This window comes from Ricinus communis, chromosome 1, assembly GCF_019578655.1.
Source record: "Ricinus communis isolate WT05 ecotype wild-type chromosome 1, ASM1957865v1, whole genome shotgun sequence".
Taxonomy (NCBI): domain Eukaryota; kingdom Viridiplantae; phylum Streptophyta; class Magnoliopsida; order Malpighiales; family Euphorbiaceae; genus Ricinus; species Ricinus communis.
The window spans coordinates 25,425,952-25,444,651 of record NC_063256.1 but is presented as its reverse complement, the minus strand read 5'-3'; the positions used below and the strand labels follow the sequence as shown (position 1 = coordinate 25,444,651).

General features: G+C 36.5%; 1 protein-coding gene and 1 pseudogene across 1 annotated transcript; one reads left to right on the top strand and one right to left on the bottom strand.

Annotated features, from left to right (window-relative positions):
• Positions 1-9,102: 9,102 nt before the first annotated feature.
• On the top strand, positions 9,103-14,219 carry LOC107261666 (annotated as a pseudogene).
• A 712-nt stretch (positions 14,220-14,931) lies between these two features.
• Positions 14,932-17,141, bottom strand: LOC8269537 (ribosome-binding factor PSRP1, chloroplastic). The gene is made up of 5 exons (XM_002524381.4): positions 16,694-17,141; positions 16,315-16,458; positions 15,960-16,217; positions 15,407-15,515; positions 14,932-15,313 (listed from the first exon to the last, which is right to left on the bottom strand). Exons 1-5 carry the CDS (start codon positions 16,985-16,987, stop codon positions 15,183-15,185), a joined length of 936 nt encoding a protein of 311 aa, XP_002524427.1. The 5' UTR covers positions 16,988-17,141; the 3' UTR covers positions 14,932-15,182.
• Between the last annotated feature and the right edge of the window lie 1,559 nt (positions 17,142-18,700).

Here is an 18,700-nt window from a genome sequence, read left to right as displayed (position 1 = left end):
TCAAAATTATTAGCCTAACTTACTAATTAATTATATACAAGGCCCTTACCTAGTCCAGCTCAATTACAGAGTATGCTTTTAATTTTCAGTCTTTAAGCCTAATTGGCTATTTTTTTATAAAGAGGCCTAATTCAATAATCCTAAATCTAATATGGTCCAACTTTAACTTAACTAAACATGGCAAAGCCTATTAAGTCTATATGGATTTTAAGTTAAAGCCTAATTACCATCTTAATTAAGCTAATGGACTACAGTTTTTTATGCCAAGTCCAATTTCAAGACCTAGTCTATTTGACCATTTTTAATTAGTCAATCATACATCATATACTTGGTATCCATCATAGATAAAAATAAAAATAAATAATATGAAATAAATCTAACTATTACAATCCACCTACAATTAAAAAAATATAAAGAAAACCTTAAAACTATGTTACAGTGCAAGAAACTTCCAAAATACATCAAGAAAATTGAAAATTAGCCTAATTATGTACAAAGCCGATCAGCTCAATGCACAGCCAAATCGGCTCTCCATTCAGCCGATCGGTTCAGGAGGCTTGGAGTGGCTTTCTGCGTTTCTTTTCTCGATTTTCGCGCCTAGAACCAATTCTTACATGCACAGAAGGAAAAAAAAGTTAGAACATGTATAATTAATAAGAAAATAGAAATATAACCTAACTATATATATTATTAACCAACCAAATTCAAAATCCTAATTAAATCAGATTTAAAACTCTAGGTGTTATCATCAGATTCAAAATTCAATAAAATCATAATGCTCAACAGGAAGAAATCCTAATCTAACCATGGGAATTATGTAGAATAATTATTAAAGAGATATTCCTAATATGTTCCCATAAATAAAAAATAAAAAATTGAAGCAATAAGAAAAGAGATGGTAATGATTTTGATATAGGGGAACCCTCAGTTGTCATTGTTAGTTATCATTCTGTGAGTCTTAGGAGATAAGGAAGCTATTGAATCAAAGAGGGAATGAGAATCCAGTAGTAGAATCTAGTCTTAGAAAAAGTTTTCGTCGTTTTAATTTTAGGAGTTCTTTTTTAATGGCTTGCTATGGGTTTCCTCTCTGTATATTAATGTAATTTGTTTGCTCTAGTTTTTCAACTCTATTGCTTGAATACATGTAACCAACCCTAGACCTAGGCCATACTGTTCTATTTATAGGAGTAGGGTTAGAAAATCCTAGAGAATGCTGATAATTATTAAATTATTAAAAAAAAATAGGTTGTGATTATTCCTCCCCTTTATTAGATTAATATCAAATAAAAATGAATTTATTTTTAATTCTAAACAAATATCATCAACAAATATTTAAGAAATTTCAATAATTATCATAAGTACCTTTTAGAAACTTATTTTCACCAATTTTTGACATTTTAGGTCGAAAATACACATAAAACAGTGTGAAAATTCAAAAAATAGACAATCAGCAATTAGCTCTATATAGAGCTGATTTGGCTCTATGCTAAGTCGATCGGCTCTACACAAAGCCAATTTGGTTGTGCACAGAATTGATTGGCTCTAAGGAGCAAAAGTTCTGAAAATTTTAATGATTTAGTCCCTGAATTTATAATAATTACCATTTTACCCCTCAAATTTTATTTTTTCTATCAAATTGACGTACATGTTATTTACAAAAAGTTTGAAGGAGAAGAAGTCAGACTATCAAAATACAGGACGACGAGGAACTCTAACTGTCACGTGAAAAATAAAACTGAGAGTATCAGTCTCGGGAGTGAGTTAAAATCAAATAATCTGGTGACTATTGCAGTCTTCTTAGAGAATAATAATTATTACAGTAAGTATAACATACCATGTATATCAAATACGAGTTATTTTATAATCATACCATAATCTTTAAAATTAAAATACATTTTAACATTTGTGGGACGAGTGGCTCACTAGAACCCTAACCCAAAATTACTAGCAGCCCTTAGGCTCTCTTAATTCCAACAGGTCTGGCACCTAGAGAGCGAAGCTCGACCAGAGTCCTCATATCCAGCCTAAACACTTGATTCCCAACTAAGCCGGCGTCCAGAGAGCGTTGCTTGACTAGGGACCTTTCTTCGGCAGTCAACTTCCACAACCCAGAGATTTATACTCGACCAGGGAAAAAATCCATAATAACCTTGTTACCTGTCTTTAATCATTACCGGTGCGCGCGAGGTCCTAATATAACCCATCAGGTGGTATGTTCTAAAGCCTCATCCCAAAATCACAATCAACACATATAATAATAATCATAGTCTAACAAAATCATTCAACACATATCGAAATAAAGATTTAGAAATTTCGGAAAAGCAAACATGCAATTTGTGTGGGGAAATAATAATAATGAGTGTATTTAATATAACGTTAACTATCAAAATAACGATATAATATTACTAATAATAATATTAAAATAGTTCTCAGTAATTAATAATTAAATGAAATTATTTATATTGCGATACTAATAATCATATTAAACATAATTTCTAAAGTAGCATATTAAATTTAGACTAGGCAATAGTGCAGAGATTATGTGACTTTAACTCACAATTCTAACGCGTTCCGCAGTCCGCTCCTACGCCTCCGGTGGAGCAGGCGGGAAGGCTGGATTATCTAGTCACGAAAAATATTCAATTGATATATACATTCTTAAATTTTTCCTAGATCTAGACTCCTAGAGTAGACTGCTTGAAATTAAATTAGACTCGAGAAATCTATCGAAAATTCGATAGAACTTCCCCTAAATTACAGACATTTATCCCCCGTAAAACAGGTCTAGAACCTGCCAAAGGCACATCAAATATGCTGGAATTAAATAACAGGAGCCGGGCTATAAGAACTGTATTAATATTTTCTCGACTCCGCAACACCACAACACAATTAATTAAATTCAATTTATTTTTAAACTAGCCATCACAAGCAATTAATAGTCACAATAATTTTCTAATATTACAACATAGTTTTCAGAGTCTAAATAAAATTATACTAAGTCAAAATTGAAATATTTCTCGCGTCCGGAAAACACCGAGGTCCGAAAGCTGATCCTGCCAACAGTGTCAGAATTCAAATCCGGAAGCGCCTACGTGAAGCCCGAGTTGTAGGGAGTCCGGAAGTACAAGAATTTTGGCTGGAAAGTGGCCGGGAGGCGGCGAATCGGGGCCAGAATGGTGTTGCTTCGGCGACACTTCCCAAGGCTGCCGGCGAGGATTTTCCGGTAAAGGAGAGTCATTTCCGGAGTTTTTAGGGTGAGGAGTTTGTTTCCGATGTCGGTTTGCCAAAAAGATGCCGGCAAAGGGTCGAACAACGATGACAACCCCTACTCTTCGGTCGAAGTCGGCAGCGAAAAAGAAATGGAGCTAGCGGTGGCGACAGCAGCACGTAGGCGGGCGAGGGAGGTGAGTCAACCGGTGGAAGAAAGGAGAAAGGAAGAAAGAGAGGACGGAGAGAGGAAGAGGGAGGAAGGAAAAGAGGAGGGAGAGGGGGAAAGGAAAGGGAGAAAAGAGAGGGAAAGGGGAGGGGAAAGAAAAAGATGAAGAAAAAATAATAATTTTCTTTCTATTTTTTATATATATATAATTATCATTATTATTATTATTATTTAAAAATAAAAATTCTGGATTTTACATTCTACCTCATTTAGAAAAGAAATTCGACCTCGAATTTTTTAAAACACGGCACACCTTAGGATTGAAATAAATGAGAGTAGAGACTCCTCATTTCCTGCTCGGTCTCCTAGGTACACTCTTCAGACGAATGATTCTGTCACAACACCTTAACCATCGGAATAATCTTTGAGTGCAGTTGGCGAACTTTAGTATCCACGATCATGATTGGCTGCTCTTCGTAAGTCAGATCTTCGCTTACTTCTACATATTGAGGTTCCAATACATGCGAAGGGTTCGAAATGTACTTCCTTAACATCGATATGTGGAATACCGGATGCACGTGCGAGAAATTTGGTGGCAAGTCCAACTTGTATGCCACCTCTCCAATTCTGTCAACATCTCAAAGGGTCCTACATAACGAGGGGCCAATTTGCCCTTCTTGCCAAACCGCATACACCACGCATAGAAGACACCTTCAAGAGCACATATTCCCCGACACTGAATACCGCATGCTTCCGCTTCGGATCCGCATAACTTTTCTGCCTACTGAAAGCTGTCTTCAATCGCTCGCGGATAACCATAATATTTTCTGAAGTGATCTGAACCAACTGTGGTCCTGCTAACTTCCATTCGCCTACTTCTTCCCAACACACAAGAGATCTGCACTTCCGGCCGTACAAAGCATCATAAGGTACCATCTCGATGCTTGCATGATAGCTGTTATTATACGCAAATTCAATCAATGGTAGATACCAATCCCATTGACCACCAAAATCTATCACAGACATCCGAAGCATGTTCTCTAAAGTTTGAATATTCCTCTCTAACTGTCCGTCCGTCTAGGGGTGGAAGGCCGTACTGAAGTCCAACCTAGTACCAAGCTCTTCTTGTAGCTTTTTCCAAAATCTTGAAGTGAACAGCGGTCCTCTGTCAGACACTATGGAAATTGGGACGCCGTGAAGACTGACAATCCTCTTCAGATACACTCATGCATACTTAGCCATAGAATAGGTAGTCTTCACTGAAAGAAAATGCGCTGACTTAGTCAATCGGTCCACAATTACCCAGATGGAGTCATAACCAGCAGATGTCTTAGGTAAACCCGATACGAAACCCATAGTAATCCTTTCCTATTTCCACCCTAGTATGGGAAGCGGCTTGATAAGCTTTTTATGTAGCTACAATTTAAGGCAGTGAACCTATCGATGCAGACTAGCACAAACGGTAAGTATCAAAGTCGTATTCTCGGGAAAGGGTGATCCTAGACCTACTGTAGCGTCTTATATTATCTAACCTAAACAAATCAGTGAAATGTTATGCTATGATTAAATATGAATAAACACTTAATTAAATGTCAAATAATCTGAAAGGTTTTAGGAAAACTCTCAAAGGAAAAAAGCAAACCCTAGGGGACCTAAGTTAATTGGATTTTAGTGAAGATAAAAATTAAATTGATTATCAATTGCAATTACCCGTGGACAAAATCTTAACTAAATTCGGTCTCCCTCTCGAGATAACCGAATTCCTAAACCTAATAACCTAAAGTTGGAATCTCTTCCTAATGATCAATTATTCGATTAGCATTAAGGTTTAACCCGCCTCTATTAAGCTTTGTTAATTCTTAATCCGGCTAGTCAATTACCCTTATCTCTAAGTGATTATTAACCAGTTCTTGCTATTCAAGTTTCCAATTACTAAACGAATTTCTCAATTACATAAAGCAATCTAAATACTACAATTCACAACGTCTCATGAAAAAAGTAACTTCTCATTAATAATGAAAGCAAGAAGAATCAAGAATTGACAATCAAAATCTCATAACATTAAAATCAATCCAACACCATAGGAACCCCAATTGGGTTTGACAATTTAGCTACTCATACTAATAAGCATCACAAAATATAGAATAGATTCATAAAAGTAAATTAAAGGCATGTATACCCTTTTTCTTCAAGTTGGATGAGAAACCCTAAATTTTCAATTCAAAATAGCAAACCCTAATTTGCCTCTTGAATGCTCCCAAATATTGTCTTAATCTTTAATTCGATGTTAAAACAAGTGTAATCCTTTCTTCAATTGATGAAATGATCTTCCAAGGTCAAGAATTAAGGTCTAGAAATAAATGGTTTAAGCTTGTATAATGGAAATCAAGTCAGAAAATTGAACCCTAATTTAGTAAATCGTTTTTGCCTATATAGTCCCTTCAGCACGGTCGTGGTCAAGCCTGTGCTTATCAGCACGGGCAGAGTCCAGGCCGTGTTGGATCTATGCGTTCAGCATCTATTGACCTCTTCCAAGCCGTGCCCTAGCCGGTGCTAAGCCACCACGGGCCGTGGTGGCTACGGTAATCGTGCCAAAATTGCACTCTTGGATTGCAGCTACTTGAAAATTCAGCACGGCCAGAGTCCAGGCCGTGCTCAACCTCGGAATGCTAGTCCTTGCTCAATTTGATGAATTATGGTCCATAATTATGCGTATTTTCCTTGATTATTGATAATGTTCTTCGATAATGACCTGAAACGTGAAAGGAACCAAAAGATAGGTGATTCTAGCATAAAACGAGATAATTATGCACAAGAATGTAAACAATTGGGCATGTAAATATGTATAATATAATGCCTATCAAATCACCCCACACTTAAGCTTTTGCTTGTCCTCAAGCAATCAATAACTCAATACTTGCACAAGCAACAGTCACTCCTCAGAATCCATGCTAAAGTTCACAACTCAACCTTATTCAACATATAAAGAATGAAACTCAAGTAACTAACAAGTTATACACCTTTAAGAAAGAACTATAATAATATCATCTCGAAACACAACTTACATAACAAATCAGCATTAAAGACTAAGAACCATTGCCTCACAGGAATCTCTCAAATCACTTATAGTGTTTACAGGTAAATAAGAAAATTCCCTCAATGCAGCTGCATAAAACCTGTTTAGCATAAGCTTGCTCATAGATCTCATCTTCGCTACCGCAAATAATTGAATACCAAAATCAAAGGGTCTTTTCAAAGGTTATAATAAGGCTAAGGTAAAGATATGAATATTTGGATAGAAGTGTAAAGTATACTGAAAAATTATGCACTTAATTGAACTGAATGCTTCAGGAATTGAGTGCTAAACAATAAAAGTATTCACTAAGCCTTATTTGAAGTAAAGGATGCTAACAAGAGTTAAATTCAGAAGAGCTAAAAGCTAAGAAGTAAGTAATAATTTTTTTTCTTTCTTTTTCTCTATATATTTCTTTTTATATACATATATACTATGTATATATATTACAGCAGCTTATATAGGGCTGCTGTGGTTATTGACATCAACAATAAGAATAAATATCCAATTTGGATTGAAGGGAGCATCAAAGAATGACTGAAAAGATTAAGTGAATTAAAAAAAACAATGTTAGCTATGATCCCATAAATGAAGAAACATAATGTATAATTACTCAGTATACAGGGTGAAAGGAAAGACAGATGTAAAGAACAGTGTTGATTAGGTGTAAATTATGAAGAAAAGGTTACGGCTCAAACTGGCTGACTAATGAAACAGAGGGTAGGCTTTTGGCCAAATGTGGTGAAATTCTAAGTTGCCCAAATCATCTAATGGTATTCAAAAATTCATGTAACCGCAACAAGCATTATAGAGCAAGTTCTAGAAATGAAAGTAAGTACAGCGTACACTCAAACAAGAAAACTCATGAGCATAATGTGCTATGGATGCTCAAGTTTTTAGTTCAAAAACTCACGTTTGAAGTGGCTAAAATTTGCAATTGGTTTCTAGACTTATCAATTGAATCATCACATAAATTGATTACGAGATTAACATTATCAAAGTTCACATTCAAAGGTTGTAAATTCGCAAGGAACTCAAGTAACACGGTTTAACCCGGCCAAATTGACATATTTAATACAGTGAAATTTGCTTTCAAGAACAGAAGATAAAGAGGGACAATCAAGTACTAATGTGTGAATTAAGTCATTAATTACGAAAGAATAAACTAAACTTGAATGTCATGAAAACCCTGGGTCCTAACATCCTAAGAATGGTCCATTATCATTGCTTTTAAACAATTAAGCTGAGGGATGCCCAAACCACCAATGCATCAACATGCCTTGATTGACTGGATTCATTTAAGAGACATTGGCTGGTTGGGTCCTTAAGCTAATACAACACGTTTTCTAATCGTCCTTCACCAATCGTCTTCCTTGTAATTCAGTCCTGAAATTGCATTGAAGATAGTGAGAATATAACATTGTAATTTAAATCACGAGTTATCTTACCAATAAACAGTAGATTTGATTTAAAATCAGGTAAAAGCAAGACATTTTGTATATTTTTGTTAAATAATTTGGCAGTGCTTTGGTCATGAATGTTGGCTTTGTTTCCATTAGTGACTGTCACATGTTGAAAATCTGCAATGGGAGCAAAATTTTACTGGTTCATTGGATTTCATGTCATATGATTGGTGGCTCCGGAATCAATAATCCATTTATTTATATTTTGACATGTATTAGCAATTTTTAGTGAAGAATTTGATATCGAACTTGACCCATTTGATTGTTGCTGAATCAAGGCTTAAATTTGGGACAACAATTGGGTGAGGTGCATGGTGGTTGCTGCTAGGTCGGATTCAAATCGGGTCGGGTCAACTGAGGTGGATCCGAGTCGGGTCGCTATGTGACCTTCGGGTCTGGGTCGGATCGGGTTGTCAGGTCGGGTCATCTATCCGGGTCGGGTTGTTACGTAACTCTCGGACCTAGCATATATCGACCCATTTTCTCCCTTTTCATTAGGGTTTTCTTCTCTTCCTTCTTTTCCAACAGCCCCGCCGAAACCAATTTTTCTTTCTCCTCTCTTCGTCCCTCCAGCGCTGTTCCCCTTCTCCCATCCCCGAGTCGGCTTCAGCTGAGGGTGCAAATGCCAGTAATTGTCATGATGGTGACCCTATTTTTATAATGGCCACATCGCTCGACGTAGCTAAGTCCTCCCCTCAGTCGGGCTGTTTCGTGGGTGGTGAGGCGTCGAGTGGAGCACGCTTGATTTTTTGTAGTGTCAAGAGAGAGAAGCATTCATTAAGCTTCTTCGAGTTTCTTCTCATTAAATATTGGCTATTATAGCATCAATCTTTGGGAGCTCTGTCAACAGGAGGATTTGTAATCTCAAGCTTTTGTAGCTTGAGTCTAATCCTCCCAAGTAAGTGTACACCAAATCCTGTTCTGCCATCTTCTGTGTTTCTTCTAGGTCAGCTGTTGGAGGAAGGTAATTTTGCAATTCTTTCCATTGGGTTTGAACTTCTGTTGCATATTTTTGAGCTGTTTTTTGTGCCTTGTGTGATTTGTGCTAACTCTTCTTGAGATTGTAAATATGTGTAAAATTTTGTTGGTGCCCGTATAGGCCTTTCATTTTTTTTCCAAATGGCCTATATAATTCCAGCAGCATACAGAGCCTGGAAATTTAGGACTCCATTGTGTTGGTGAGCATTGACATGACCATGTGGTCTGTCGTTTGCCACTCTTTCATCTTCTCTATTTCTTCTTCTGTTAGGGCCTCTGGCCTTTCTGATTTGGGTTTGAGTTTGGTTCCTGTGATGAGATCAAGTTTCCTTATGCCACTGAGATCAATATATATGGATTTCGACCATCGAAATAATTTTGGTTGCCTTTCAGAATTATGCTGGTTAACTTATTGTCACTTTAAGACAATGATGGGATTTTGAAAATTTTTCAAGGGTTGGTTTTTATTTGAGTTTCACAGGTTTGAAGCCTGCTCTGATACCATGTTAAATTTAAGTAATCTATGAAGAAAATGTTGTATATTTCAGAATTCTGAGATTACAGAATAACAAAGATTGTCTATATATATTTACATAATCAACGGTTCCCTATTGATCTATTCTAACGGTTGCCTATATCCTATACAATGTCTAATTCCTATTTGGGAAGGATTGAAGTGGCCTTTTTTCCTTAGGGAAGAAAGGTTGCTCTTCTTCCCTCTTTTAGGGCCTGTGATAACATGTTTGTACAGCCTTTTGCTGTACAGACCTGAGGCCTCTTCTTCCAGTTTTTTTGTCTGTGTTTTCTTGGTAAAGTGTCTGTCTTTCAACACAAATGCTTATGCATTAACAACTGAACAAATCCATCTGCTTCTGCATTTTGTTTTTAATAATGTACAAGGAAGCATCGAGCCAGCGCATCTCAGACTCACTCTTTTTTGCGTCAAACCAAGATTCTTAACGGGTGTTGATCAAAAGTTCACATGCTTCTTAGTCATGGAGTTCCCAAAGAAATGACTCAATAATATTAATTTACCCAAGGCATGTGCCTCAAGTCAGTTCTAGAAATTGATTGAACTATTAGTTTCTTGAGTCGCTTTGGTGGGATTGATATTGTTAGACGACCAATGATTCTGAGTTTTAACTTGGATAATCAGTTGATTCCAAGAGTAGAGTTTCTCAAAGAGATTAGTGGAGGAGATGAAGAAACCACTGGGACCTTGCTGCGTAAACTTCCTGCTATATTGAGTTATAGTGTGGAGAGGCCATGTAGACTTGTTGTCATTCACTGGGTTAAGTGATCCTAAAATATTCAAGATTTTTCTTGTGTTCCCAAATGTGATTAGTGCTAGCAAAGAAAGGAAATCGTGTCCTCGAATAGAATTTCTCAAGGAATGTGGGTTGAATGCTGATGAGATATTCAAGTTCCTGATGAAGCCCTTTTGTTTCCAGGGCTGTCCTTTGAATGCAACCTTGTGCATAAGATTGTACTCTTAGCGAAGATTGGATATGAGTATAGGAACAAGGGATTGGCTGTTGCACTTCGGCTATCACAAGAACAAGCTGCGACAATTTGCAAAAAGTGATTGGGCTATTCTTTAGTTATGGATTTTCTTCTGCAGACATTCTTCCATTAGCAAGAAGCATCCTCAGATTCTTCAATACAGCTATGATTCCCTGCAGGAGAAGATGGAGTACTTTGTAATACCCAGAATTTGCATTTAATAATAGTAATATTAATAATAATTAATAAATAAGTTTAATTTTTAAGGAGCTAATTAAGTAAATTATTTGAAAAATAAATTATAATTTTTGTCATTCCAAATTTTCCCCAAATGTACTTATATATAAATAAAAATTATATATTGGAGAATTATGGAAGAATTTATAACGAATGTTTTTTTAAAAGAAATTTCTTGGGGAAATTGGTATTTTAATTAGCTAGTGGTATTTAATTTTAAGTTGGAAAATATTTAGTAAATTGGGTAATTAAATTAATTTTGTTAGGATTTAATTGAAAATTTATTTTGAAATAAGTATTAAAAGTATAATTTTATTATTATGGGGTTTTAATGAAAATTTGTATGTTTGGTATTTTTGTAATTAAATATGTCGGCAAGGGATTTTTGGTAATTTCACATTTAAAAGCAAGGGTATATATGTAATTTATGTTTTTAATAATTATAATTTGGCCCAAATTAAATAGTTAGGGGCTTAATTGAAAGGCTAAAGAAAAGTTTAGGAGTTAATTGGAAATTCTGCAGGGCGAAATTGCAGTAATTTAAAAAAGTTAAGGGACCAAAAGATAAAAAAAAAAGTTGAGGGACCAAAAAGTAAGAAAGAAAACTTCAGAGGCTAAATATCGATATTGAAAGAAAGTAAAGAGAAAAGAAAATAGGGGGAGAGAGAGAGAGAGAGAGAGAGGGAGATGCCCGAAGAAGAAAAAGGAGGAAGGCGGCGTCATCTGTTGGTGGTGGCCGTCAAGCGGCGGTGGCGCGGCGTGGCGGAGAATGGCGACGTCAGCGTGGGAATCGCGAAAGGGCAGCGGCAAGGCCATTCCAGCTTCCGGCCTTTTCTACCGATCTCGATGGCGATCGGCTCCCCTCGGAGAGAGCTTCCTTTTGGCGATGGCGGCGTCGATTTTGGTGGCCGGAGAAGCGAGTTCCAGTGAAGTAGGTGGCAACCAAATTTTTCGGCTTTTCCGGCAAGCTCCGACGGAGGATGGATGATCGGAGGACATATCTCGACTCTCCTCAGCTCAAGCTTTGCAATTGCACCAGTTTCGTGGCGATTGGACTTTGTTTGCAAATCGACAGCCGAGATCGTCTGCAAATCTCTTCGCATGATCGGAGGTCGGATCGTAAAATCGGAAGCGGGAATCATTATCAGCGCGTCGTTTCGAATCCGATGGTGAGTTCAGATCGTTGATCGGACTCCGGCAGCTAGAAGCGAGTCGACTGAGTGATCAAGCGTCTCGGTAATTTTTCTCTAGCCGTTGATTTAAGAATTCTTTGATTTAATTCATGCTTATTGATTTATGTTGAGTATTAGATGATATTTGTAAGTCAAAAATAATGGTTTGTCGGACTGCCTACCGTAGTCGTGATGTTTATGTTGTGTGGCGGAGTCGGGAAAATATTGAAGTCTTGGGGACCCGACTCCCGTTGTATGAATTGTTGGATATTTGTAGTGTTTTTCTGCCAAGTCCTGGACCCGTTTTACGGGGGGTAAACATCCGTGTTTTAGGGGAGGTTCTGCTGAATTTTCGATAGAATTTACCCGAGTCGAGATTTTAGACAGTCAGTCCTAGGAATCTAGACCTAGGGTTAATGGTTAATTGTTTCAGCGTTTTGATAAATTATTTTCCGTGATTAGATAATCCGTCTGTTCGGCTCGCTCCAATCGAGGCACCAGAGCAGAGTTAGGAGGTCGCCAAAGTTGTGAGTTAAAGTCATATATCTGCTTACGTGTGTCATGCATACATGTTTGATTTGCTATCGTGGTTATTTTATTGCAAGTTCAAATTATTCATTTAATTATTATTTATTTGTATCATGCTTTTGATTACTATTTATTTATATATCACTTCTTTAATCACTGATTTTATTATTGTATGATGACATGGGATGGGATGGCAGTAAAACACATTAGGTTGATGAGCGTACCGATATAGGTTCGAGAGTGATGGAAAAGGGTAAATAGGTAAATTTGAAAAGTAAAGATTACGACTTTCCCTGATCGAGCATTGCTCTCTGGGCTTAGTAGAGTGTGTTTGCAGGAGGTAAGGTCCCTGATCGAGCTTGCTCTCTGGGCGCAAGACCTGTTGGATTAAGAGAGCCGAAAGGCTAAGACAAATGACCAGACTGGAGGTAAGGTCATTGATCGAGCTTCGCTCTCTGGGCGCCAGTCCTATTAGAATAAGATTAGTCGGGATGTTAAAGTTAAGATTAGTCGAGATGTTAGTATGAAGATTGATCGAGATGTTTGTGTTGGGATTAGGGTTCTACTAGAGTACTCCGTCCTGTAGCGTGTGAAAATTATTTTATTTAATTTAAGCATGGCATGAGACGTATGTTTTTACATGACTTATGTTTATTTCAAATTAAATAAATGTATGATCGAAGTATATGCAAATATTTTTGGATATATGATTTTAATTCACTCTCGAGACTGACAGTCTCAATTTCACTGTTTTTCAGATCTGTGACTGTTAGTCTTCCTGCGACTCTTATCTAGTAAACCCGATTCCTTCATCATCGGGTGGTGCATTTAATTTGATATGTTAAGTTGTAAGAATCTTAGATTCTCCGCAGTAGTAATAGTAGATGTATCAATTGTAATTTCTGTAGTTTCGGGTCTCGCCTAATTTTTCTGGCAGACCGAATTAATTATGTAAAATTTAACTGTTAAGATAAATTATGGCATCAATAATATTAATTGAGATGAGATTTATTTAAGTCAGTGAATGTCGGGCTCACTACGGGATTCGATGGCCTTACGCCTACCCATTCTCTAGTGCCGGTCACGGGCCACAAATCGGGTCATGACATACTTGATCGAGGGAATGGGTAGAGAAGTTGGAGAGCTATTAGCTTTTCCTGCATCTAGCTTTTCCTGCATTTCTTGGTTATAAACTTGATGACAGGAATAAGCATAGGTATGAAACAAAAAGGAAAGTTACATGTGGAAGGCATGACCCTTAATAAGCTCTTGAGTGCGTCTGCTTATAGATTCCAGCTCAGAAGAAGGAAATGTCCTATTCTTGATCGAGACACGGTATGAAACAAAAAGGAAAGTTACATGTGGAAGGCATGACCCTTAATAAGCTCTTGAGTGCGTCTGCTTATAGATTCCAGCTCAGAAGAAGGAAATGTCCTATTCTTGATCGAGACACTGAACGAATTGTAAATTTAACATGGCCCTAAATCCTCCATTAGTTGCTCCATTTTATCGTTGAAAGACTGCTCTACCTTTCCTCAACCATCTGCGAGATACAGAAAATGTTTTTCTAAGATCTGAGAATATACAGCCTGATATGAGTACCGTTGGAACCCGAATGAACTTTGCCGAAGGACAAGCTATTTTAAAGTCCCAAGTTGAGTTGCGGACACGCAGCAACAATTTTTGGCTAATTTAATCGCCAAATTTTGATAGGTTCTTCCTTCTAATACCTTGTATAATTTATCTCACAATTGTTTACATCCACGAGTTCAGGAGAAAAGAGTTTTCTGAATGTCTATATTGATGGATTGTAGTTATTGCTATGGCAAATCTATTTGCAAGCACCTCCAATGTTTCCATTCTCCCCAACTCCTTAGGCAGCTTATCAAGTTCAAGTAACCTGATAAAATACTTTGGTATAGTATTTATGGGAATGTTCTTAGATTACTGGTGTTTCACGAAGAAAAAAAAGCCTCTTCAGGTTCTCAAATGGATACATGAACCCGGATCAAATCATACAAGCTTCCGAAACCAAATTAAGTAGTCCTGACGATTTTTTTCTTTAAAGAAGAAAAAAAAAAACATATTTACAAGCTTATGTGAATGAGATGAAAAATCTTCACATGAGACAAAAGAACCTGAATGAAAAGATAAGGCACAACTTCACTAAATACAATGAGAAATAAACAGAATCGTAGATGGGTTATGGGTTCTGATTAAAATAAATTCTAGGCTGCTTCTTGATCGCAAGTTTTTCCAAGAAACAATTGTTCATGATGCGAACATCATCGATTTAGCAGAGATGTACCTCAAGTCATTTCTAGAGTAAATAGAAGCAGCATAACAAAATGACTTGCAGACATGACAATGACATACTTGTAAGATAATGAAAACTACCGATCCAGTAGGATACTTCAGTGAGATAAGAGTCCATTAAATATCAACACCTAGCCTGCAACTCTTTTATGCTTAGGAACTTAAAGAATGTATATTGTTTTGGATGGCTAGTCTCAGTAGTCTGTGATAAATCTAAAATATAAAGCAGCAGCCAGCAGCCAGTGACAAGAGAAATCAGTTAAAACTTAGCAAAGACCCAAAACAAGAAACAAATGTAATTAGCTTGCATTAAATTTGCATGGATTAACCAAATCCTGGTCCCTACAAGTTGGGTATATCAGGAGCAGCATCTAATGGTATTACCCATGGCATTACATATCATATTAGTTTGTGTACACTCAACCTCAAACCCTATACAGCGCCGTCTCCGCTTGCATTGGCCTTATATACACCATTGCCATAAACATAGAATGTCTAAGATAATTTGCAAAAAATTATTCTTTTGCTAGGCCTGTCTACTCTGCTATGGATGGCTCTCTAGCTGGTTCGATCACCACAGGCTCCAATTTCTCAGCTTTACCATTTTCTTTAGGTATGATAATGCCATATCCTCCTGCTTTTCTTTTATAAATAATGTTTATCTCACCTGGAACCAAACACAGAACAATTTAACCCTCGTGTAAGTGATTGCAAATGCTTAGGTGCGAGAAAAATTTAAATGAGCAGCTTAAGTTCATACCAGTCTCTTCATTCCTGAAACCATAGAAATCATGATCAACATTCTTTAGTTGCTCAATAGCCTCAGAGACTGTCAAAGGTGGCATGTCAAAATATTTTGTGCGAACAACCTGAAAATCGGTTTACAAAGTGAGCCCATCATACAGAATATATAAAAATATAATGTCTACATATATATGGGAAGACCTAACCATGACCATGTATAAAGTCACATTCTTTAACTCAAATCTAAACACCCAGAAACACATGAATGTTTCATTATGCTGAACTATGAGCAACAAACTCCATTTGAAAATAATTTTGGTACAACAATTTCATTATTATGCAGTAAATAGATGTTTGGGGTGAGAGAATGCACAACTATGAACAAAACACAATCACCAATACGGTGAAAGAGCAAAGCTCGTTTGTAGATATAACTTGAATTTTGTCAACAGCATCAGGAGTTAATTATATGAAGCCAATCACATTAGCAGATACCAAGTGAAGATGCATATGGGAACACGAAATCAACATTATTTTGACAAAGCAAAAGTTAGATTTTAAGAGATGACCTCATCAATATAGTCCTCATCCTCATCTCCCAGAACGCCATCTACCTCGTCCGTGTCATCCTTCACAGGTTCTGCCACTGGCTCTCTCACCTTCAGCCTATTGAATCCCTTCATATGGCGGCCATGGTCAGACACCTTCTCCTTTATCTTCCTTAACTTTCTTTGTATGATTGATGACACCAAATCAATACTGGCATATATTGTCTCAGCATCTTCCTCTGCACGAATCACTCCATGCTTCTTTGTAAACAAGGTGACCTGAAAAGGAGAAGACCCAATGATCAAAAACCATAAGAATGTTGAAGGCAGCCCCAAAAGGAAAATATATAATTGAATTGAATACAGGAAAGCATACCTCGCATCTTCGAATCTTGGGTCCTTTCCCAAATTCTCCACCTCTAACAGATAGCCTGACATCAACTTCTCTCACAAGATGGCTATGCTTCTGCACTGCCTTTCCTACCTTGTCTTCTACATGCTTTTTCACTGTATCCGTCAACTGCATCCACACAATTTCCTCTTTAACCTTCTCTCAATCAAACCAAAAATTGATGCAAACTAACAAAATAAATTAATGAACTGAACTAAGCTCCATTTTCTACATGAACAAATTGGTGAAATGCAAGAACCCAAATTGTCATCAAAATCAAGAAAAACAAGCCCCTTTATTTAATCATATGACCAAAGATATAATAATAATAAAGATAAACGGTTCGAAGGATAAGAAAAAGAACCTCCAAGTTTTTGCCTTGAGTAATGAGTTTAACCGAGGAGAGTGGACCCTCCCAAGACATTCGAACAGCGCTTCTTCTTCCCCGTTTATTTTCAAAATACTTGACATTACTACCCAATTTTAATGGGTTCAGGAAACTGGTTTTACTAGACAGCGAAAATGATGGCAAGCGTAGCTTTTTGGAACCAAGAATACAAATTGACGAACAAGAAGAAGAAGTAGCAGCCTTTGGTGATAACGAGACACGCGGAAGATTATGGAAGGTTGTCTGCAAGGACCCTAAAAGAGTCGTCATCTGGACTCTTCTTTTTTCCTTTTATGGAACGTTTGGATGCAAAGAAAATGAAAGAAAATGAAGAGGTTTTGGCGAGGTTTTTTCTTTTTCTTTTTTGGTATTAGGAATTTGAAGAGATAAGGAGTGGGGGGCTTATTGAGATGGTCCAGACGGGGTGCAGATTCATAAAATCTAATAGCGGAGTGGATAATTCTGGGAGAGGACCCACTCTTTAAATAATTAATAATGGAGCTAAAGGCCACTGTTCATATCTGTCAATGATGTTTGGTTTCCAGCGGACGACTATTGAAATGCAAAAGCCTCTAAACGAACCGAGCCAGATTTTAATATATTTAAATTTAGTTCGTTACAATTCTGCACGAACTCGAACTAAGTTTAAATTTAATAATTATAAATTCGAATCAAACTCAAATTCATTAAAATTTATTTATTAACTTTAGCTTAAATTTTTTAATTTTAGATTTTTTAATTTTATTAATTTATTTAATAATATAATTTATTTTATCATGTTGAATGAATTAATTTTAAATATTAAATATTTAATAGAAGTTAATTATACTATATAATAAAAATAAAAATATTTTTACACATTAATTTATATGAATTGATAAATATTTACATATATGTAAAATAAAATATTAAAATAAAAAATATTGTACATTTTTTACGAGCTTAAACACAAAATTCATTAATGAGTTAGCTCATGAATAGGCTTATAAATCTACAAATGAGCTAGTTCGTGAGCTAACGAGCTCAGTATTGACAAGTTTGAGCTTGATTTGTTAATACTCACGAATCTCTATTAACGAGCTCGACGAACTTTTACCGGGTCGAGCTCCGAGTATCTCACAAGAGGCTTAGTTCGTTTACAGCCCTAAAGATACATAGGTAAGTTTTTCACCAATATTTGGGATATATTAAAAGATGATATTTTTCTATATGTATCCAAATTCATGCAGAGAGATCATTGGTACGCAGTATCAACCACTCTTCCATTACATTAATTCCGAAGCATGCTAATACAACTCAGCTCTCTCGTTGGAGATGCATAAGTTTATGCATAGTCTACTATAAAATCATGTTGTTATCTCGCCTTCAAATAATCATGCCTAAACTAATTGATGCTAATCAAAGTTACTTCATTAAAGGCCGATCTATATCAAACAATATCTTGGTTTACTATGAATTCACTTATTTCCTAAGGTCTAAAAGAAAATGCAAAACAAGAGGAATGACACTAAAATTGGACATTGTGAAGGCTTATGACAAGCTGTAATGGAAGCTCATACATCATATTCTCCAAGTATTTGGTTTATCGCAACTTTAGATCCACTGGATCATAGAATGCATTACATATGTAACTTATTCCATTAACATAAATGAAGCTTTTGAGGGATTTATTTCTCCCTCTAGAGATATTCGCCAGGGGGATCCTCTCTCCCCACTTTTATTCCTTCTTTGTGCGAAGGCCTCTCTCATTTATACTATCAAGCACAGATTTAGGTCAATTGGAGGGAATTAAGATAACACGTGCCAGTCCATTTGTTAATCGTCTTCTATTTGCAGATAATTCTATGTTTTTTTAGTGAGGCCTCTATTTCAATAACTCACAAGTTACTCTCCATCTTACATACTTATGGCCAAGCTAGTGGACAGCAGGGCAATCGTCAAAAATCAGCCATATTCTTTAGTCCCACACTCTAGTAGCGGATC

Coding starts and splice junctions, on each gene's coding strand:
- LOC8269537 (XM_002524381.4), bottom strand. CDS start 16,987: ATGACGACTCTTTTAGGGTCCTTGCAGACAACCTTCCATAATCTTCCG. Junction 16,218..16,314: donor CCAAGATTCGAAGATGCGAG/GTATGCTTTCCT, acceptor TCTCCTTTTCAG/GTCACCTTGTTTACAAAGAA. Junction 15,314..15,406: donor TTTCAGGAATGAAGAGACTG/GTATGAACTTAA, acceptor GTTTGGTTCCAG/GTGAGATAAACATTATTTAT.